The 25345-nt window shown below is 35.3% G+C and overlaps 1 protein-coding gene across 1 annotated transcript in view; it reads left to right on the top strand.

The window, feature by feature from the left end:
- Positions 1 to 306: 306 nt before the first annotated feature.
- Positions 307 to 25345, top strand: part of LOC149794905 (uncharacterized) — a 45457-nt gene continuing 20418 nt past the window's right edge. The window contains exons 1-4 of the mRNA XM_089964546.1: positions 307 to 494; positions 8684 to 8914; positions 18968 to 19063; positions 22228 to 22282. Coding sequence (XP_089820672.1) covers positions 369 to 494; positions 8684 to 8914; positions 18968 to 19063; positions 22228 to 22282 — 508 coding nt within the window. The 5' untranslated portion in view covers positions 307 to 368. The remainder of the gene's footprint in view (positions 495 to 8683; positions 8915 to 18967; positions 19064 to 22227; positions 22283 to 25345) is intronic.

Raw genomic sequence — 25345 nt, 5'->3', positions numbered from 1 at the left:
GCAGATCGTAGTTTTGCCATTCGTTTCTTCGTTTTGAAGGCTTATTAAACATTAATCATACTGGAATTTTATTGCTTTATATGTGGGCCCCTCTTCAGGCTGGTAGCTATGTTAGCTAGTAACCATTCGATGATCCCCACCCCCCACATTGGAATTATTTTATGTTACAATTTGACCACATGACACAAACGGAAGTGAGGAAAGTAAATAAATAAATCAGTTAGCCATGCGACCTTGCAAAGAACTGTTTCATTGGCTCTTATGTCCAAAGGTGCAAGTAAGAAGTATTTTGATTGGTCGCAATAAGCAAGCCATTGCCTTCTAGAGACATATGCGCGGGAAAAGACACATGCTTTCGAGGCTGCTGGATGACAGCATTGCATTGTATTGCACGTTTTAACCAGTTGAAGATGAATGGTCAACTTAAGATATTGTCATTTTTCACTTCAGCAGCAACGAAAAGACCAGCGAGTTCGGATGCAAGCGAGGATCAGGTCTGGCTTTTAAACCAGTGTTTCCGACGGTCTTGGTTAACACCGCTAAGAACCCTAACGTCAGTTGGGGTATTATCGGTCAACGTGTATTATCGGACAAACCAATAAAAGCCAGAAAAACTATTTAAAAGCAAAGTAGTAACCTATAAATATTTTATCATTTGTAACATCGACCATATCATTTTCATTATTCTGTAATACGACAATACTCTGATTAAAAAAGGTGAAAAATGTATATTGTACTAAAACTAGTGACTTTTGCAGCACTTCCGGTATTGAGATAGTTAATTCCGAAATCGTATTCCCGGAAAAGAAAAAAAATATGCCTGACACAGCTTATGAATCCGATATGGTATAGACCAGTTCTTGTTCTGACTGACTGAATGTTTACTCTGACGCCTGCATTGAACTTCGTTTGATTGGTTGATAAATATATAGGGGTAAAACCACTTCAACTGATATTGTGGATGATTTAGTTTGTATTCCCAGCAAAACTGCGTTGATAACATTTGTGATTGATTAATTAGTTAAGAATCAAATGTCAGTACTCTACATTAACCATCACCACTGACAATAAAATAAAATCTTTTCACCAACTTGTTTGTTATTATTATTATTATTATTATTTAAATATTTCATGTTAATTTTTTTAAAAGCTGTCACATAGCTAATACACATAGCAATGTAATACACATTATTAAGACATAATGAAATGTTTATAACCATCCCATGCTTGATAATTCATGGACTAGTAATGTAAAAGAAAAAAGATTATATTGAAGCATAAATGATGTAATTTCTTTTATTGCACTTGGGTTATTGGAAAACAAAATAGTACTCACCTTTCTGGCAGTGTTGACATCAGCAATAACTGCTTTTTTTGGTTACATAGTTCATTTGAATTTTTGAAACCCCATTATGAAAATTTGTATACAGGCAGTAACAATCATGATGAATATAACCAAAATTTTGGATATGTACATTGTCTTGTTTAATTTATTTTTGTGTTTGATTAAATTACATATGTTAGGGTTTAAACTTTTAATAAAGAAAATATAAAAGTCCAAGAATACCCAGAGGTGTCTGGTTTTACCCCGTGTTGAGCGTCAATTTTGCATGACCCAGCATGATCACGTGATAGATGTATGTTCAAAATGGATGCTGCAAAATAGTAGTTGAGGTTATTTGCTAACATTATTTCCATTTGGCAGGATAAACTTAAACAGATAAGTGTTATTAATGCATTCCATTTAATATTCATCTGATACTACCCCGATTGACGTTAGTAAAAGTCACATGGGTCAACACCGATTATTCCAGTAATGGGTTTCATTTTTTAGAATTCGATTCTACATACCTTTAAGTCAGAGGTCTCGCTAGGATTTTAAAACTAGGAGCCCAGAACTCCCATTTTGGTAAAAATAGGAGTCCCACCATCAAAAGTTGCAGTCCCTTCTTTTCTACAGAATCATCACAGATGTGAGTGGTATCTATTTTTAGATGGAGAGGTTTTCGTAATGTAATTACTCTAATATACTTCATTGCAACAGTCCATTGACAGGATTGCAAATTTATGGTTTATTTATTTGTCTACATCCTTGTACTGATTTTAGGCAATGGTTAAATAGTATCTGATTTGCTGGGGTTTTTTCACGTATTTTCGCAAATACTTGTCAAGTCAGAAAACAGCTTAGACCTTAAAGCGCATCTCGCGAATTCCACAACATAGCATTGTCCCATACGTTTCTTACATAATTTGCATTTTAAAGTTAAATCTGTAATAAAATAATACCTTGGCTTTGCTTTCAATGATTTTTATATTTTTCTGAAAATATTTTTCCGATGATTTACGAAAACAGACAATCTAATAAACAGGTACATCCCAGACTTAGCGAAGTCCGCCATTATTTCCCGTTAGGCCTACTGGTTCTCTTACAGTTTCAAACTAATTTTATGACGAAATAGTGTACAAGAGGCAGTTAATATATATCCAGATTACTGATTCTGATCTTAAGACACATGTTTGTTTTATCATCAAAGGATATCATGCAGGAAATTGATAGTTGCTACCTTACTCGGAAAAGGGTTAATGGTCAGTCAGCTATCAAAACATATGCTTGTGAATGGGCAAGAGTTTGTTTGAAAACGTAATTGATATAAAAACTAGGCCTAGCTACTGATGTCTTGATGAATACATTTCACTACATCACTAGAACTAACCAGGCTAAGGCGAGGGGCATTTTAAAAAAAAAAGGATGGTCAGTCAATGTACCGCTTAGATAGGTCTTGTTCATCCATCAGAGTGATACTGAATTTTGTCAATCCAAGTAAGGACTTATTCCAAACACTAAGCTAAGCATCACACACTTTCTTACACTTAGCTACTGTCCTATCCAAACTATCAAATCTGGCAGTTTTAGCACTCTTTTGAATCTCGTTACAGTCTTCGTAAGTTTGCCATTTAACCCCAAAATACTTATCCAAATTTACGAATGTCATTTTGTCTAAGTCTCAACATGTTTCGATTCTGAGGTCACGTGCACTACTTATTCCGATACATTCCGAAATGAACACAATAACAAAAGCTAAAGATGTCTATTTGATGTACTTTTATAAATCACCGCATGTACATCTCTGTGTCTTTCTGACTCTGAATTCAATCATTGTAAATATATCGCTAGTCAAAGCCTTTGACCTTGCCGCCCAGCTATTGCATCATGTTCTTTTTGATGTACTGTTATAATGGCAACATGTATGTACATCAAGGGGTCTTTCAGTCACTGAATTCTGTCATTGTAAATATCAGCACAGCTAATTGATCAACACATTTTCCCACAAAGCAGGTGGCTGAAGCAGGACTGGCAAGTCTTTGAATTTTGCCGCACACCTATTACATGCGTACGGAGGACTCCCACCTCTGTGAATTTCTGTGTCCCAGATAAAAAATTGGCGTCCAAATACGCGTAATTAAGTGTTTCCGAGATCTCTGCTTTAAGTGATGAGTATTCACTTCATTTGGATTAGTATACATCAGGGGTGCACAACCCCTGACCCGTGGTCTGGTTCTGGCCTGCAGACTTGTTCTGTCTGGCCCTCATGGCAAATTAAAACAACACAGAAATCTGACTTGTGAACAGAAATTATTTGAAAGAAATTAGTGTTTGCGGCTTTATAGTGGCCTTAGAAAATGGCCAAAAAAGGTTGTCTGCCTCTTGTATAGATCCATATTACTTTGAAAGGTCATAATTCGGATGCCCAGAGAGGTCATTATGGCAAAATGAATGTTAAAAGTTCGTAGACATTTTGGATGAAATGAACCTAAAGGTGTAATCCAGTACAACCCGGATTGAATGTTGCATGCTGTGATGTCACAATAAAAATTATGCATATTGATAAACAGATTCGTACTACCCTTGATTGTGACAATTCCATTTGAAGCGCTCTTATTTTGACCCAAGTTTAGTATATGGCCACCATTGTAAAAGACCATAGAGATCGATACTTTCTGTCTGAAAGTTTGTCGATGACAGTTAAAGTGCAGATCATTAAAAAATCAGGATTGAATAGACTTTGGTTAAAGAAAAGTAGTGTTAGATTTTTAAAAACACAATTTATATTTAATTTAAAATGAGTAAATATGCATACATGACCGATGACTTGTACTATAGTATAATTCACAGGGTCATGTAGGCATTCAACACAGACTAGTTCAGTAATGGGTATGAACTTTTTAGAATTTGATTCTACATACCTTTAAGTGGCAAGTATTCACTTCATTTGGATTTGTATACATCCATATTCTGCTGGAAGGTCATTATTTAGACGCCCTGAGAGGTGCTAAAGGCAAAATCAATGTTTAAGTACGTAGTCATTTTTGGACGAAATGAACCTAAAGGTGTGATCCAGTACAATCAGGATTGAATGTTATGCACTGTGATGTCACAATGAAAGTTACGTATATTGATGAACAAATTTGTACTACCCTCTAATGTGACAATTCCACTCGACACGCTCTTATTTTGACCCATGTTTAGTATATGGGCACCATTGTAAAAGTCCATAGCGATAGATAATTTTCGTCTAGAAATTTCTTGGTGATAGGTAAGGTGAAGAGCATCCAATAATCAGGATTGAATAGACTTTGGTTAATGAAAATTAGTGTTAAATTTTAAAAGAACCATTTATATTTAATTTAAAATGTGTAAATGTGCATACATGACCCATGTGACGTGTACTACAATATAAGAAGGCCTTAGAAGCACTATGATGCACTAACTGCTAAAATTTGGGCACTAAGAATATTGTATAGTATTAAATTACCAAAGAAAACATAATTGTTACTAAAATAAATCGATAAATGTTGTTAATGCAACCCGTATCAGATACAAACGTTTTTTGAGTATCAGGAAAGACAACTCTGTCTAGACCTCGTTTTAATGGTCAGTGTATAAAAAATATCCAATGTAACCAAATGAACAGAAACAAAAATGAAAGCAGAAAAAAAGAACTAGTATAAAATACACCAACAAAAATAAATGAAGAAAAAACAGCAAAACGAAACATGTGAAACGATTAAACAAGGAAGAAGAAAAAATTATATTTCAGATACAGCTGAGAAGAAAATGATAAAACTACTTATTTTTCAAACTGTGTGCAAAGGATTCAAATTTGGCAATACTGTTTCCATTTTTGTAGCACAGTCTGTTTCCATTCTATCTCTGCATTATGTTAGTCTTTACAAATAAAGAGCATGTATTTACTGAAGTAAAAAAAAACCTAATAAGAAACACTAAGACCTCTAGAAAGCAATAAGTTTTAGAAATTAACACTCAAATCTTTTGCAAAGTGTTTTAATTAAGTTAAAAATATACATGGTATAATGACATAAACCTCTTATGAACACGGTCATCATGGTGACTGGCTCTGATTCAGACCGATTTCCATATCTATTTTCTTTGTCACTGATAAGAACCGAAACAGCCTTTCTACAGTAATAATAATAATAATAACCTTATTTAAAGAGGGTAACACGATTAGTTAAGAACTAACCTACCTTGAGGCCCTCATACAAAGGAATTTATTTATTTTAGCTGCATCTCTGAAGCCACTGGATATACATGTATTTAGTTTGGCAGAAGGAAATAGAGTGGGCATTTCTAATCTCAAATGGAATACTATTCCAAGGCAAAGTTCCAGAGTATTGGAAACTTTTTAAAAATAATTCCTTACTTGGTTTGGGAATTTTATACTGTTTGGTAGACATGGATCGCAGGTGGGTAGTATTACCAGGTAGCCTATACTGGAATAGTGATTGTAAATATTCAGGAGCACTATTATGGGATATCCTGTACATTAATTTGGCTTTTCTCAAACAGATTCAGTCTTTAATAGGAAATATTTTTAACTTACCAGCTAAATTGTCCTTGCTTTCTTATGGGACCGCTCCGGTGGCCTAGTGGTTAGAATTTCTGTCCAAGTCTTACCAAAGACTTTAAAAAATGGTATTAAGAGCTGCCTCGCTTGGCTCTCAACATTAAGAGGTTAGTGTTAGGACTGGTCAGCCTGGTGTCATTATAATGTGACTGGGTGGGGCATCATGCTACATGTCTGTGGCATGATGCCCCAGTGCTGGACATCACTATAAACTGCCACACTGCAAACATCGTAGCGATATGACTGAAAAATTGTTAAAGCTATGTTAGAAATCCCAAACACACACACACACAAAATATGACATGTATATCATTGAAAGACTAATGATGTCTAGATTGGCATGTATGACACTCTTGTTTTAAACAGTACAATACTTTAATCTGAGTTACATTTGCAATTCCTGATTGAGTAAATTGCAATCAACTGTCACATCATCATTTTGTATATATATTACTACCATTTGCCATTCATCGGACCTTCCCAATCAAGTACAAACAGCTGTATCTACATGAATTGTGCTATAAATGGGAAAGAAATAATTTGTACATAAAAATTACTTGAAGTTTTTGATTTTCGTTATTATTCAACAAGAACAAGTCATAATTAAATGCCTAATTCTGTTATTAACTTTTAATTTACTTCTTCGGTGAGCGTCTGCCTCAGATGCAGGAGGTCATGGGTTTGAACACCTGATGAGTCATTCCTAAGACTTGCAAATGTGGTACTAGCAGCTGCCTTGCTTGGCGCTCAGCATTAAGAGGTTTTAGGACTGGTCGGCCTAGTCTCACGATAATGTGACTGAGTGGGACATCATGTTGAGTAGGTCTTAAATTTGGAAAATAACAAATATATTTAGTTTTTCATACAATGCTAGAAACCAGTTTTACATGATACTAAGTACTTAATATTAAATGCATTTTTCAGTCCAAATTTATTTTTCAAAGCCGACTTGTTTTTACTTTTAAGATGTGTGGTTTTGTGATATTTTCTTTCAACTAGTAATGCACATTGCACAGCATTGAATAGTAGTTGGTGCATATAGGAACTATTTTTCAGCCCAAAACTACTGGTCACGACATATATAAACTTTAAAGTGCTATTTGTTAAAGCACCAAGTCCTCACAATTACAAGATTATATAGTTCTCTACTTGACCTCAGGTCACAATTAGCATTTTCTAAAAACAAAACACATTACCTAACAGAAAATAAGCTCTGAGAGTGATCCTGATGTTTACAAACCAATAACCTGGATTAGGGGCCATCCATTTAGTATGTAGGCAAAAATCTGGCAAAGCTTGATCCCTCCCTCCTCCGCATACATACACTTGAAGCACACCCACTCACCCCAAATTCTATTGAATGGCCTATATTTGATTCATGCAGAAACGATGAAGGATTAATAATAACGTGTTTAATAAAACATAGTCCACCAACCTTGACTGTCTGGCTGCATCAAAGAAATAAGCTGCCAAACTTGATAAATTTGTCTAGTGTCTGCTAAAATTCAAACACACCGACTTAACCACAGTCAAACAGGTTACGTATTAGGCAAATTATTATTGAGGTCCCCCCCCCTCCCCATTTCCTGTGCGTATGTACATTATCAGTAGACCCCCCCCCATACACAAGCATATGCATTTGGGTTATCTCCCCTCCATTCGTACATACTAAATGGACGGCCCCTTACTGGTATGTATAATTCACTTAGGAAATTCCAAAACTTTGACCCAAATAAACATATTTACTTTTATTATTAATAATGATCCTGATATTAAGCCCATACACAGAGAGAATAATTCAGCTATTTATTAGTTGTTTACACAAAATGAAGGGAAAAAAATCGGGTCCTGCGGAAATGAACTCACTTTTGGACAAGGTCAAGTCCAACATACAGTCTTGCCTTACAATAGCAAGTAATGAAATAAAAAAATTTTAATAAACTAACAAACAGTTAAATTAAATGTACATTGCTCTACTATTCCAGAATGGCCCTGTGAACATTGTGCTTTTACCAAAATGCTTCTTATGAGGTTTTGTTATCACTATTTTCTCCTGAACAAATGGTCTTGTCAGCATGGAATGTTAAATCACCATGGAGTGTTAAATCAGCATCGCGTGTTAAATCAGCATTGAGTGTTAACTTATTATGATATCTTGATGATTGCAAATGAAAATTGTACTGATTTTTAATATGGCTTCCACAATGGCCATCTTGAAGATGTTATTATTACTAGTTTTGCTTCATTGCTGGTCATATTGAAATTGTGCCATCACCAAAAATGTCTTAGGATGTCTGGTTGGTTCCAAATGGTAATAGTGCCACTCTGATATCCAGTATGACCAACCATGGCACCCATCATGAAAATCGTGTTATTCTTACTCCAACAAAATGGGGTTCTATCAAAAGACTTGTGATGTCTTCTTGATCCTAAATGAAAATGGTGCAAATCTAATGTGTCCATCATAGCACATAGTTTGAAATCCTTATGGCTGAAGAATAACATGTTTTCAACACTTGGCAAATAAAAGTAATAAAATGGTGTTATCCTGATTTCCTCTGAATTCTTTTCTACCAGTAGATTGTCAATCCCTTTAGGGTCTCTTGTCCTGATATCCAGTATTTTGAATGACTTTGAGGTTTAATTTAATGGTCACTTTTTGTTCAGTTCTTTAGATGAAATTTCCTTGTCTGAAATGTACATTTAGTATACTCCAGTAATTTTATTTAATACACCAGAAATAATTTCCTTTGCAGAAAACACCCGCTAAAAGACCTCGTAATGATGAGAATCAGTCCCCTTCTAAGACCCCAACAGAAGACGTCCCAGCCCCATTGAGCCCTGAGCAACAGAAACGGATGGAACAGAACAAACTTCAGGCACTTGCCAAGCTACATGAGAAGAAGTCAAATGGCCTGCTTGTTGGCTTTGGACCATCTTGGTTCAAAGCACTGGAAGCTGAGTTCAGCAAACCCTATTTCATTGAGGTATACAAGAGTATCTCCCAACATGCTTGTCGTAAAGTCAAAAAAGTATCTGGATTTTGTTTCTGTCATGCATCTCCCAACATGCATATCATACAGTCAAAAAAGTACCTGGATTTTGTTTCTGTGATGCCTGTAAATGGTGAATCAAGAGCATCAGTATTCTGTTGATAATGGCAGCTGGATTTTATTGATAATGACTTGTTCAAATTTTATGGTTAAGTTTTTGTAACCCAGAAAGTTTCTGCTTTGTCATATTTGGCTGACTTTTTTTTAATACTCCATACCTGAAGTTGGTATTAAAATAATGTGCTATGATTAGCGTCTTGCTTGCAGAACACTGATGATTAGACTTGACAATACATTCTGAAAAGTCGTTTTAGATCACATAAGGCCTACTGAATTAATTAAATAGCTTTTGTATGTCATCTGTCATCACTTTCAACTTACTACTATGAAACCTTTTTTACTTGCAAGTTTATAATACATAGGGAATTTATTGAATGACCATGTATACACCACCTGTCAACATTTGCTTGTTACCACAATGGAGGCGACTGCTCCGGTGGCCTAGTGGTTAGAACATCCGCCTTGGATGCGGGAGGTCATGGGTTCAAAAATGGTGCTCAGCATTAAGAGTTCAGTGTTAGGACTGGTTGGCCTGGTGTCAGGATAATGTGACTGGGTGGGACATCATGCTACATGTCTGAGGCATGATGCCCCAGTGCTAGACATCACTATAAACTGTCACACTGCAGACATCGTAGCGATATGACTGAAAAATTGTTAAAGCTACATTAAAAATCCAAATGGCACACCCACCCACCATGGAGGCCATGTTTTGCTTGTTACCACTATGGAGGCCATGTTTATGTCATCTATCTGTCAACATTTGCTTGTTAGGACTGTTCCATTTAAACTTTTATGCTATCCGGGAATGGCATTGTTTTACAAACACATGCCACAGTACTCTGATTACTCTGTGAGTTCCACGAAAATTGTGCAAAATTCTACCTTGCAGCTGTTAGTGACTGCTTTACATTTGAAAGTGCTTTCTCAGGGTCCTAAGTATGTTTTAATGGAACAGTCTTTACCACTCTGGAAGCTATGGTCTTGATCAAACTTCTGATCTATGTTTATTGAAACAGCCTTTATCAGTCTGGAAGCCATGGTCTTTATCAAACCTATGATGTAGGTCTATTGGAACAGCCTTTATCAGTCTCGAAGCCATGGTCTTTATCAAACCGTTATTGTAGGTTTACATATCAATGTCACAGTTTTAAATAGAGTTGGATCTATGCATATTAATGAAGCTTTCTTTCATTTGATTTGCTGACCTTGTGACCACTCCAGGGATAATTCCACACCAAATTTTGGGTTTTAACACCTTGGTCCATAAAACACATTTTATCCTGCAAAAACATTGGGTTATAGCACCTGGGGCCTAAAAACTTGTTTCATCCTGCACAAACATTGGGTTATTTTTAACACCTGGGGCCTAAAAACACGTTTCATCCTGCAGAAACATCAGGTTATATATAACACCTGGGGCCTAAAAACATGTTTCATCCTGCACAAACATTAGGTTATTTTTAACACCTGGGGCCTAAAAACACGTTTCATCCTGCACAAACATTAGGTTATTTAGAACACCTGGGGCCTAAAAACACGTTTCATCCTGTACAAACATTAGGTTATTTATAACACCTGGGGCCTAAAAACACGTTTCATCCTGCACAAACATTGTGTTATTTTTAACACACGGGACCTAAAAACGTGTTTCATCTTGCATAAACATTAGGTTATTTTTAACACATGTATGTACTGGCAGCCAAAATTTCAACTTAGAAATTCTGTGTGGATTTTATAACCAATAGATAGATCTTTATAAAACTAAAAGAACAAAACAAAGATTACATGTCTACCTCGTCTGGTTCAAAAGTTATGGTTAAAAATATTCTTTATAAAATGCAGAGATTTTCTTCAAATTTGTCAAATTGCATAAATGGCCAAATTAAGTAGTTGATATTATCGAAACTAATTGCAGTTTAAGCCTGGAACTTTCCAGATCTCTTACATTCTATACAGAGACATTGCTCAATTTTTTTGGGAACTCAATTATCGGAAATAACAATGTAGCAGACCCCCCAAATTAACGATCTTCACTAAACTGGTCAGCGGCAAATACAGCCGCAAATATTAAAAATTCAATATCTTGGCCATTTATTTATCAATTTTTAAAATTTAAGGTGTATTGTGTTCAGATTGCTGTAATCTATCTAATGATTCTATATTCTGTGGATTTAAAAGAATTTTAAAAAAAACATCTCCCTACCCCCTGGGCAGAACTTACATGACGTCAACATACAACCACACAAAAAAGTAAAATCTGCACAACCAATAACAAAATTTTATTGAAATATAAAAATTTTTGTTACATAACAAATTCAATATCAAAATGTCATGTCTGTTTGGAAAATCCCCAGTCAGCTTTGCATAATATCAAAATCTCAATAAAACAAATACTGCAGGAAAACGTTAAGAAACAACAAAACATCTTATTCAGAAATTGATTCTAAATTTGCTTCTGCAGCAGCTGTCAGCGCATGATGTATCTCCTGCAAATTTGTATGCCTAAAATCATCTTGACATGAGGCTGAGCAAATCTTTTCAAAAAGTTCTTTAATTTGATCAGAAGTGACCGGAAATTTACTTTTAAGCTGATGGAGCTGGATCAAAAAACTTGAAGGTGATGACATCTTGCTCTTGATGCTCAAGGGCTATTTTTCTCCTTTGCCCTTTTTTATCAACCATGTAGACATACGGTGGAAGTCTTCATTCTCTGTAAAAGTGCAAAACAGCACAGTTAATAATTTATAAGACCTGTATCAGTGCAAGATTTGGGAAATTGATTTTTTTCTTCCACAGTTTGAAACTTAAACATTGTAAACAAAAATTATCAAACTTTTATTATTTTTTTTGTGTATATTCTAGATTGAGATCTTCAGGTGGTAGAATTTTAAATGTTTAACTTTGTGAGCATATTTTATTTTATTTTACTTTACCAAAAAACGTTTTGATATATTTATACATAATACCAAATCATGACATTAAATGATTGATTGCTAGATTGGGAGGATGGAAATGTGTTTTTTATTTATTTTTATAGCAAAGAAACAGACAGACATACAGAGATTAATTACTATTTGTGTATGATAACAGTATAAAAGTGTTGATTTCCCAGAGAGACCAACTAAAAATAACAACGAAACTTCGACCAAGAAAAATATTTGGATGAAAACAACAGAACGAAGAAATACATCGTAACAGAAACCTACTTCCGGTTTATAAACGTCCAATAACTGTGAGGAAATGAGCAAAAAAAACAAAATATTTATGAACAGAATGATTAATTATTCACTCATTTTACTAATTCATCCAATCAATATAGGTAGTTACTATTTATTAAAATTAAATCACTCTTGCAGTCTCGGAATGCAAGATAGGTTAACATACGGTAATTGTGAACTTCCTGTCGCAGTATACATGCATTTTATAGAAGAGTATCTTATTTAATCCATTAAAATTAAAATAAAAGAAATGCATAAAAATATTCATGAATGTTTGGAAAAGCAAGAAAAACAATACTTACCAATGTGCTTTGCAATTTCTCACAAATGAGACCAAAATCTGGACCACCTGTCGATGAGAGGTCAGCCATTTCATTCGGAATCACCTCACAGGGCGTGACTCGAGATATTTGAATATGACCTTGTGGTTTACACGCTTGCGATTGGCTGCCTTTAATAAGATCTCGAAGCCATGCATATCATTAAATTCAGCGAAAATTGGGCTTTCCAGCGTATATAGGTATCATATATCAATTTTTAAAAATGGCCGAGATATTTAGCCGGAAAAATTAACCTATTTTTTGAATGCTTACCAAGAAAAGTTAATTTAAACATACATATTTCAAACTTATATGAAAATAAAGGCCGTTCCCTGCTCTACCATGTGGTGCTATTTTTAGGTGTTGACCTGGTGACTGCGGAGTTTAAATGGAATTTCCCTAGCGAAGGCAATATTTCTTGCTTTCACTGCGAGGCGCTCAGCTGACCGAATCGTGCCCAACAATGAAACTGTGTTTTTTTTAGATGAAAATTACTGTTCATTCTCTTATTTTTATCAACAAACCAAACAAACAGTTAAAAAGAGCAAGAAATGAACTTTATTTCAGCATAAATTGTAATATTGGTGGTTCATCTAACAATGACGATATAGCTGGTAGAAGATGATCGTTTTTACGTTGCTCTGTCGAAAGTGCTACACGTCTTAAGGGAGGCTGCCAGTACATAACACATGGGACCGAAAAACTTGTTTCATCTTGCATAAACATTGCATTATTTTTAACGCATGGGACCTAAAAACATGTTTCTTCCTTCACAAACATTGGAATATGGAGCTAAGGAGAATATATATTTTTATTTTTGTTGTAAGTTTACTTCATTTTGACAGACATGATATTAATCTGTGCTATCACACATTGCCATCTTTCATATTAACTGTAGATGCTTGTGCCATCACACATTGCTGTCTTTCATACAAACAATGCAGATGCTTGTACCGCATATGATGTTCCCATCTGTCTTTCCAACACTGCAGAGGCTGGTACCATCACATGTTGCAGTCTTCCATATCAACACTAAAGAAAAAAGAATGTAACATACAGAGTGTGTTTGAAGATTATCTTGAGTGCTTTCAATACAGCTACAGCATATCACTAAATTGTATATGTAAATTATGGTGTACTCAGACTAGTGAGTGTGGGAAAAAAGAACTGAATAGGGAAACAACCTACACATGGTACATTTGGACTTGGTCCAAGTTATCTGTTTTCCCACCCCATGTTAGATACTTTAGACCATAGGGCTTGACCATTAATAGTAAAGGTAAAGACGTCTTGGCTTCCCTTGGTTAATAATCATCCCTTACAAAGTTTTACTTTCATATTTATATGATAGATCCTACCATGTATTGAATAGTTGGAAACAAGTGTTAAAACACACACAATTGCCTCGTTTACCATCCAGGATGCCAATTCCTCTCAACCAAGTTTGTAACTCCAACCTTACATTATATAGAACATTGTAGAAATATAGAAGATGGAGAACCTAGAACCAGTCTGACTTCCAGCTTATTAGTTAATGCAGGATACGCATTTTCCTTTTACTCTTATGCTTGTAATACCAAGATGTGCTCGTTTCACTCTTCATTAATGACATTTTTTGCAAATTATTTAAATTTTCTTTTAACTGTGATCATTCACTCTCTCCTTGCATTATTTGAGTAATATTTTAGTTCTTTTTAATAATTTTATCTCATGGTGTGTTCTTCCCCTTCCCTTCAGCAAGTTTTTGTTTAATAAGCAATTCCTCCTATGTGGTAATTCTGGCTTATTTTTGTTGTACTTGTTTCGACAGTACTCAATTGTTATGCCTTTGGCAAATATTACTACTTGTGGTTCTGGTTTTTACCCACCCCCACCTTCATCACTTTTGGAATTAACAATTAATAGTACTTGCTTAGCTTGTGCCCTTAATTATTTTGTTCATTAATTGTGGAAATTGGTTAATTTCTAAGCACATGCTTAGGCAGTACACTGAATTACTGCAGTGAAATATTTTCAGGGCTCTGCTTTGTCAGTACATTTTCAAGTCAGTATTCAGTTAAGCAGTATGTTTGTGAATGTTGCATATTTTTTTGTACTGCTTTGAAATTAAGTATTTGCATACAATTTGTCTTTTAGAGATTACTATCAGGGATTTCAACAACATAATTTTGGGTCCCACATCCCTAGAATTTGGAAATTTTCATCACAACATGAGTAATTTTGGGAATTTGTAATATATGGGCTTATTGGTTCTAACCTCTTAAACTTCATCACCCATAATTTTTTTGCAAATTTAAAAAATATAAACAATAATTAGTTCTATAATTTTGCTCTTGTTTGTAGAGATGTTGCTTTTTTAAAATAGTTGCACTAGTAGAAATTGCCATTATGGTTGTATTCTCTATAATAAAAAAAACATTTTTTAAGAAGTACCAAATATGAAACAAACGACTGTTTTTATCTATCGTAATATCAATTTAGGCTGCATAATAATTATTCTTTTTGTTATTGGCTATATCATTCCATAGAAATTGGGTAAAGTGTCTTGTATGTGTTTTAAAGGATAGGGCTCAGCAGACACAAGTCAACAAACTAAAATTTGATTGAAAACTATATACCATTACAAATATATACAGTTAATTTCCCCAACAGGCATAAACAATTTCTGATCAAGAAAGGACTTCATATGTTCTTTTGAAAATATGACATCTGCTCATTGGCTTTTCTGATATTGCACATATGCTGGAGAATCCAAAAACTTGGGCATCCACACTAGAGGTGATTTGGGCAAAATAATCACCTTAGAGTCATTTCACATAAACGGATCCAATGGGCAAAGTGACCTTGCATTGGTTTCACAACATTACCCCTACTCCATTTTGTTTCAATACAATGAATTAATAATCAAAGTGAAATTTTCTATTCCAGAAAGAATGTGAAAAGGATGAAAACATCTTATTGGGCCCAAAATTGACACATGATCTTTGTGAGAAAAAAATCACTTCTGGTCTTTGTTAAGAAAATGCATTTTTTAAACCTCAGTTTGAAGCACATTGTGGATGTGTCCATATCTCTTACAAACAAAACTAGTAACTATGTCATTTATCCAATCATGCTGACATGAAGAAAAAAATTTTATTGTGGAAGTTTTTCAGATTTTTGACTGTAACCTATTTTCAAGGTTGCTATTGTCTTATACAACAAATGTGGTGAAGCCAAATGAGAAATGTTTTAATATTTGCATAAAATTTCTGTAATATTTCATCATCATTTTAATATTTGGCTTGAAACTGCAAAAACAATAGACTATTTTCAGCTATCTATTTTTTATATCGCTGGTTGATGTGAGACTTTTTATAATATTTAAAAGATTATACATATAACATTTTGTTTGGCGCTAAATAGCCTATCAGTGCTGATGCGCCATTAAACATAAAATCAATCAATCAATCAACTATCTACTCCCAATATTCCCTATTTTTGCCAACTCCATCCCATTCGGACTGATTTCATCCAAATATTTAGGTCCAGTTTAGACCTTGGCTTGGTATAAATAAATGCACTCAAAGCAGTGCCAAGCTTTTGTATGGTTAAGATAAAGGTAAAGTATTAGGTCAGATCTAATAACACATGTGAACAAAATTAGGGAAAACTTCTGGCAAGCCAGATATATTAACTTTTGGTTGGACGTATCAAGATAAGAATGAATATAGCTGAATCATTGATAACTGTCTTTTGCGGTACATTGTTTTCTTTTCAGGAATTTTCAAAATGTATGGAAATGTGAGCACAGGAAGGCAAGAAGGATTGACATGTCCATATGTTTATCATGTACAAACTGCATACTAGCATAATACAGTTACAGACCTGCCAACCCTTATGATTTTATTAAACACAAGTCTTACAAAAATGACCCTTAAAATATGGACTTTGGGAATACAAGGAAAAACTATGGAATTATGATTGTTATGGTAGAATCTGGATAATTGGCTGGTCCATGTTTCATTTGGATCTGGATTTCTTATTAGCTTTACTTTAATTAGAGAACCAGACTAGCTTTACAGTATTGCCTCAGATGCCTTAAACTGCACATATTTTTCCATGTGAAGCATCTGCATGATCAAAATGTGATTATATAAAAAATTTTTAAATCGCATCAAACAGGAAAGGTCACAATAACATTTATTGGTTATCATGTGTGGATTTGAGTATGTCACATGGTGGGAGATACATAATGAGGAATGAAGAAAAAATTCCAAGAATGAAGTTAAGTTGAAAAACCACAACAAGCATTGATCTGCATAGGGTTTTGGAACTGAGGTTTGTGCAGATGTACTAGAGGTAAATAAGGTGTATGTGCACTTTACAAACTTTTCAGATAAACATAATATTTATCATTCATGCAACAGTTTGGAATACCATACTTTTTAAATACACGTTTTCCAACTTGACAATAGCATTAAATGATATTTTGTTACACCTCACTGAAAACTGGTCCAGATTGCTGAGACGATCTTGTTAGGGTTGGGAGGTCTCCAGTTGCCCATTCTATTGTCTATGACCTGATGATGTCTTGGACCTGGCTGAGAGTCATCATACCTATAAAGTGAGGAAAGAAATGCCCTTCTTCCCTTATACTTGTTGATTCGAGGTGAGTATGGAATCTCCTTGATCTCAGGAATGTGTGGGATCTTCCGCTTACTTGCAGACAGGGTCCATAGGGGGCCTTGAAAAATAAATTTGCCCTTCAGGGCCTTGAGTGAGCATTGACAGTGTAAGAAATGCTGGTGGAATTCGTCAAATTGATATAACACCAAAAAATGCTTATAAATGCAGGCAGTGCTTATAGTAGGTACAGCATGTATTTGGATGAACAGAGGAAAAACCTTGAGCAAGAGAGAAGAGGACAGAAAAGAAAGAACTAGATGAGGAAATAGCGGAGTTAGAGAAGAAAGACAGGCACTGAAAAGACATTGAGACAATGGCAGTTGCTGCTGATAACTATGCATTGAGAGCCGAGACCCATAGGAAAATCACAACATCAGATAGTTTGAGGAAAAGTGTTAAGGACAAAGTAATTGAACTTGAAGCTCTTGAAACTCATTTTGATGACAAGCTACAAGAACTGAAAAATTCACTCTAAAATATTTTGGACTTTGTAACTAGTGTAGTGTTCTAATGCCCAGATGTAGTATACTCTTAATTTCATCTTTTTTATATATAAAAAATTGCAAGAAATGTTTCTCATATGAAGTAAAAGTAAGTAGTAACTTGTGTTTACATACAGTTTAATTCATGAATCCTTTAAAATTAATGTAATAATGCACCTTGAAAAACATGATTTTGAACCTTGAAAAAACCTGGGCAAAAAACCTGGAATTTTTTATGCGAAATATGATACTATCCCTGTGCAGAAGAGTATCGAGTTCCACAGGACATGTATGACAATTCCTTGATCTCGGGCAGGTACGGGACCAATTACTGCTCAATCCCAGAAGTGTACAGGATCTGTCTCTCATGAAGTTGAGAAACACTATGCATATATTGCTTTGCAGAACTCTGTCAGGGTTAGCACTCCTGGATCCCAAGAGGGTAGGGAATCTCTTGCATAGGTGAGAGACTTGTTCTTCTGAATCGGAGCAGGTACTCCTTTACTGCAGTAGCATATGGCCCCTATTAATCCCTAAGGATTGTGGGGATAATCATTCCAGGGAAGCATATCTTCCTTCCCAGTAATGGCAACTTGGATGCCCGTGTCTTGGCCTCGGAGTAGTTGAAATATGTCAGGTAATGGACTTGCATCTGCTAATTTTCTGCCCAACAAAGGAGGGTAAGCCAGGTCTTTCCTACCAGATTGAGTAGGACAAGAAACATTCCTGACCCCATAAAAGTCTTGGAGTAACTAAGGGTCATGCCACTCCCCATGAACATGGACTGCCAAGCCTTAAGATTTTGCGATAAGTCTTACATCAGCATTCTACTGCAGTGGCAAATTCAGCTACGTAGTACCCGCAGGTAACATTACTGCTATTATAATGCCATTTGGTGGGGGTAGAACTAACTTGCCAGTCACTATTGCTAGATTCCATTCTCCCAACCCTCTTTGATGTCCGATTAGTTGTGAGAAAAGATGATGAATACATTGCGCCTGTCTGGCGCAGCAGATTGGGTCTGTGTTCTGTTCTGAATTATGAGGGTTTACACGCACACACACCAACCCCCAAATAATAAAAAAATGTTTTATAGAAAGTTTTAATGCTATGAGCTTTCAGAAAATGCAGGAAAGAACCATGTCAGGGAAAACTGATATGGATATGTTATATTGCAGTATTTTATAAATATTGCTTATTGTTTTCGACTTCTGTCAAATAACTGATTATTTTCAGCTTTCAAAATTTGTGGAATCTGAGAGGAGAAAAGGAACTGTCTACCCCCCACCAGAGGATGTGTTTACATTTACAAGAGCATGTGATATCAAAGATGTATGTACAATTGCTTTGTAATTCAGTTTGATTATATTTGCATTGTAGTTCAGTCTGATTATATTTGTACAGTTATATTGTAGTTCAGTCTGTTTACGTTTACTATTATATTGTAGTTCAGTCTGAGTATATTTGCACTGTGGCAGAAATATTTTGGTCATTTGTTCTCCCTGAGCCACCATTAAATCTTTGGACTAGAAATGCTAAGAAAAAAAATTAATCGTTAACTCTGCAGGTGCAGTTCATAGACTAGAAAAGCTTATGGGATTGCCTTGCATCAGTAACCTGACCTTCCAAAAGTAGTTTGGTTATCCTCTAAACTGTACCCTAGGTGACTGAGTGGTCAAAAGTGCTCATCTTTATGGCCATCTCTCATATGTCCATATGGATTTGAGTCTAAGGCGTGCTTTATGAGTGTATGTGAGAAAGTTTGCCAGTAGCTTCCCATGGATTGATGATTTTTACCAAGTTCTTCGTCCACTCCACCTTGTATGCTAAAAAATCGCATTAATCCCACAACTTCTCCTACGCAACTTGACTAAAAAAATTTTAAAGTTACATTAAAATCCAAATCACACACTCACACACACACACATCCGTAAAAAAATAAGTTGTTATTATTTCACTTTTAAACTTCTAATCTGTAATCTATAGACATATTATGCTATTGTATTATTCAACCCTAGATGTACTTGTACTTGCTAATATGAACTAGTTAGGAGAATGTTGTCATTTTTGGTATGAGGTTTCATGACGACAAGTAGATAATAAAAACTTTTAACTTTAGTCCTCCATGCAGCCTACCTCTAGTGTGTTAATGAGGAGTGGGATTGGTGCATCAACAATTTTATATTTTTTGAAGTTTAAATATATTACAGAAGGTTAATATATGTTGTAGCAGGGATTATTTTAGACTGCACCCTTACACCAGTGAACATTATTTTTCATCTTTGCTGCAAAAACTCTTTATGGGGGCTGTAGGCACATATAAAAGACATGAAGATGAAAGATTGTTTTATTTAAGACTAATTGAATTGAGAGCATTCCAAGCTCAGTAGTATGCTGATCACCAAAAGAAGCATAGGACAGTATAATTCATTGGCTGACAGAAATGTCTTACTGGTTTTAATTAGCTCGGGCACCAGTTGAAAACACAGGGTCAGTAACCATTGACAGAAAATGTAAAAAGAGATGATGACATCTTGGCAAAAGCACTGGTGCATATATTTCCAGAAAGCAAATGGAGGGAAATAATACAGGCTATGATGTCCAAGTAAATTCTGGATGGAAAGGGTTATTTGAACCTGAGTAAAATAAATCCTTGTTCAAAAGGCTTATGGCAGGAAACTGACAATGTTCAAACATGACTGGGCCATGGATTTATTCATTTCTGCCAGAAGCATAAACTTTTTCATAATTATATATTTGAATTGATAATTATTGAGTAAGTTTCTTTGCACTGTCCTTATTCACTAAAATAACCTTGCCCTAAACTCGGGGCCCCGAGTGGCCGAGTGGTCTAAAGCGCTCTCCGTTACGGATCACTGCCATCTCACCTCTGTCTGCGTGGGTTCGAGTCTCGGATTCGGCTAATGTGGGTATGTGAGAAAGCTTGCCAGTAGCTTCTTGTGGGTCGGTGGTTCTTTCCGGGGTTTTCCCGGGTTCTTCCTCCACCATTAATACTGGCCGCCATGTATAGCCTATCGTGTGCTGAAAAATGGCGTTAAACCCTACAACAACAACAACAACCTTGCCCTAAACAATGCACAGATTTATTTTGTGGACATTGAACTTTGTAGAATGCTATCTGATATACAGTGTCCGATTCAAAACATATAATGCTGGAAAGTGAATGTTTCCTTCATTTTTTTTTTAAATTTGTGATGTTGGTATATGTGATAATGAATGTTTAAAGTTTTGAATAAACAAAAAGACACAAGATTATTTGAAATCATGTTTTTCTTATTTTTTAGTCAAAGTGAACCCACAAATTTTGTTGATGTTGTCATTATATGATTGAATATTGATGAATCAATATTTCATTTTATTAGAAAACCCATTTCAGTAATATAAACCATAGTTGTAGTTGGAAATTAACAAGATATTATGTGATAACATTCCCTTGGATATAGTGAATGGAAAATTACACTTTCTGTTTTAGGGAGGTTCAAGAAGGAAAAAAGAATCACTGTGTGCAAGAGTTTCATGTTTGAGGATTTGAGAATATTAATTGTGATTTTACTGTTATTAAAGTCATTTATGTAAGAGATTAAGGTTGTTTTTTCTGAGTTTATCGTGGTATAAACTGTCAGTTGCCGATTCACACAGCAAATAACACCCGAAGGGCATTATGTAAGCTATGAGAATTGGTAACTGCCAGTTTATACCACGATAAACTCAGAAAAAACAACGTTAAACTCTTATAATTGAAATTTCAATTATTCGTTATGTTATTTTGTTTGCATCATTAAAATTAGAAATCTTAATTGAGCGTAGTAATACATGTTTGGGATTTTTCTGTTACGTAGCTATATATAGCACTTGGGATTGTCCTGCTCAATCGTAATAAATAAAGTCATCATAATACCAGTCCTTCAACCAATGGAAGCCAAATTTATTCAATTGTTTTTTTTTAAATGTAAGAATGTTGTTTTCATTTAATGCTTACTTTGTGTCTGCCTTCACTGGCAGTGTTTATCTTATGCTGTACATGTGACTCTATTTATAGAAGTGGAAAAGTAGTTCTCCTTACAGTTCATACAGAAATGAACACAACTCATTTTGATCACGTTGTAACATTGTGACCAATGGAAATGTTGCTTTCCTTTACCAGCTACTGGCATTGCAATTATACCAAATTAACTCGTGTATCTCAGGTAAAACATTTTGTAGTATTCCAACTCCTTAAACACAAGACTTACCTCTTGCATATTAATATGGTTCCTACATTAAATGAAAGCAGTTTCAACAATTTAAATGTGGCTTGAAGAACAGATGTTCTTTCAGGAATATATTGCAGTACATTCAGTCATGTAAGAGTATTGCATGAAATCCAGATATTTTGAGATTTAGCTCTGCAAATTTGTAGCCAGGAAAACATGCATTTTTGTTTCTGAGGTAAGTGAAATGTTTCTGCAGAGAGTGACACAGCTAATCTTTTTCAGGTGAATGTGATTATACTTGGCCAGGATCCTTATCATGGTCCCAACCAGGCACATGGTAAGTTATATACCACCCCAACCAGGCACATGGCAAGTTATATACCACCCCAACCAGGCACATGGTAAGTTATATACCACCCCAACCAGGCACATGGTAAGTTATATACCAAACATTAGGCAAAATTTAAACTGAGTCTGGATCTAGTAATGGTTTGAAAAAATGAGGTAGGAAGGTTGGTGTTAATTTCTTTCACGTAACTCTCAGAATATCTCTTACCTAGAAGACGTTGCTGGTTCTGAGGTGTAAAATGGGATATGGTCAGTACAGATATGTTTTTGTTTTGCTTTGCTGCATGATAACAAGTTACAGAGCCAAAACAATTAGGCTAGGTCAGTTGACTGGATATCTTGTTTGTTTGGCCTTGTACGCCATTTCTCCACAAATTAGGACAGGATGCACATTTCTGCAAACCATGTTGTTTTTGGTGTAATCATTACACTTGTTTTACATCATTAGGTCTTGCGTTTGCCTGTATTTGGATTTTACTTTTTTTTTGGTAAAGTAAAAAAAAAATGATAGCAATAAAAAGTTGTGTTTGTTATTTTTATTATCATCTCTTTAATCTTAAACATCATTTAAATTTGAGAATATTTACACATAAAATGAGTGCTACATAAAGCACATTTGTCCATAATTGACTTTCATGTATTTTCCTTTTTATATCAACTATATATGACACATTTCCAAGAAAACAGGACAGGTTCATCAAATTGAAAACGTTTCTCATAGATTCATTATATTGTGATAAAATATTTAGTTAGCAGAACATGCCATATTGCAGAACAAAAAAGTGGTGCTACATGCTAAGCGAAACAGGCTTTATTGATGTTACTGATGTATGTTCTGTGACCAAAAAGTGGAGGGGGCTCTTTTTAAACATGTCAGTTGAGAAAAAGGACCAATCAAAAATGCTTCACAGATTTAAAAAGGAAAATGTCGATAATACAACACACAGGTTGAGCACATCATCGTGCTAATTGCAGAATTTGTGGACTTTACAATCATTCCTCAAAAGTTAGACTCATAACATACCTGGACCAAATTTTATGCATGGCTTGCGCTTAGTGTAAGAAAGTATCCTTCCAGCTTTTGGTGTCCAAAGGTCAAGGTCACTGTGACTGAAATAAATAAAAAATTGTATCACAAAAATATAAGTTCCTGTCATAGATGATTGTTGAACATGGGCCAGGCATTCATGATCCTCCTTCTGCTAAATATTCTAGTCTCTTTGAAACTTTACACACACTCACACATTCATCCAATGGTCTCTTTGAAACTTCAGACACACTCACACATTCATCCAATGGTCTAGATAGTCATAACTGAAAATGCTTTTTGTTGGACTTCCAAAATGACCACCACAGTGGCAGTCTTGAAAACTTTAATTGCTCTTCCCCCTGACGGGATAGTCATATCAACATGAGATTTTGATGTCTAGTTGGTCTTAAATGAAAATGGTGCCATTCTGACCTCTAATATGGCCATCACGGCAATCTTAATATTGCTACACTTCCTAAATGGATGGTCTATCAACATGTGGTTTTCACTGAAAGACTTTTTATAGTGTCTGGTTGGTCCTAAATGATAATAGTCCCAATCTGATGTCAGCCATGTTGAAAATCATTTTGTTGCTACATGGATAGTCATATTAACAGTGGTTTTAACTAAATGACCTGATGATTAGTTGGAATAAAAGTGGTGCTGATATGCTCAAAATGGCCAACACGCTAGCCATCTTGAAGATGGTCTTGCAACTCCTCTTAGAGAGAAAGTTACATTGCTGTGTGGTTTTAACCAAAAGACTTAATGATTTACAGTTGGTCATAATGAACATGGTGCCAATCTGACATCCAATATGGCCACCACACAAGCAAAGTATCACACCCATGTCTACCAGATTTGGGAGGGTGTGTGTGTTCAGGCATTGTTTCTCCTCATGTACAGCTTGTCTTTGTGACTCTTCCATGAAGGCATCACAAGAAGGCAAGTCACATACAACATGAGGGATCCTGTCTTCTGATGCATCATTGCTAGAAGGCAAGTCACATACAACATTAGGGGTCCTGTCTTCCTATTTCATCATCAATAGATGACAAGTCAAATACAACTTTAGGGGTCCTGTCTTCCTAATGCATCATCATTAGTCCTATCTTCCTAATGCATCGTCACTAGAAGGCTAGTCACATACAACATTATAAGGTTCTGTCTTCCTAATGCATCATCACTAGAAGTCAAGTCACATACAACATTAGGGGTCCTGTCTTCCTAATGTATTATCACTAGAAGGCAAGTCACACACAACATAAGGGGTCCTGTCTTCCCAACGTATTATCACTCGAAGGCAAGTCACATACAACATTAGGGGTCCTGTCTTTATGGCCATAGTTATGGCTCAATATTTTACATTTTCCCTTCTGCTCAATTACTAGAAAGCCATGGTAAATTAAGGGAAGAAATTTGGTATGCTTATATGCCATCACTACAATGTGTATCACTCACCATCTAGGATGGACAGGGGGGTTTCTCATCAACTCTATAGCATTAAGGCAGTCATCAAACACTCAGTGGATTAGATTGGTCTAGTAGACTTTTTGTTTCACAGACAGTTTGATATCCATATCTTTTTTTATATGGAGGGTTTAAAAACCAGTCTAGCATCACAAGAGGAGAACATGGTGGCATTAAAGCATAGAGGGCAGGGGCCGGTTTTTATGTACAAATTTAATACTGCAATGAGCAACCTAGTATAAAAAATTTAAACAAATTAAATACACAAGTGAGGTCAAAAAGGTCCATATTTTTGGATACCTATATTAAAACAAAGCATAAGAATATTATCCACTTGACCAAAGTCAATAGCAGTTCATAGCAGAAGTTTATGCACCCCAACCCCAAATTTCTACCTGCAGTTTTCATGTCATAAGGTCATTTTTGACACCATGTGATGCTTATAGTGCAAACACAAGCCCTTTTCCTAGATGACAGTTCTGTAAAACAGTGTGTACTAAACAGGCTGATGCAACTGAAAATAGTTGTCATCCAAGCTGTTTTTTTTAGATA

Source organism: Sinohyriopsis cumingii, chromosome 7 (genome assembly GCF_028554795.1).
Source record: "Sinohyriopsis cumingii isolate HCF-2022 chromosome 7, ASM2855479v2, whole genome shotgun sequence".
NCBI lineage: Eukaryota > Metazoa > Mollusca > Bivalvia > Unionida > Unionidae > Sinohyriopsis > Sinohyriopsis cumingii.
Note: the sequence above shows the minus strand (reverse complement) of the source record. Positions and strands in the feature narration are given on the sequence as shown.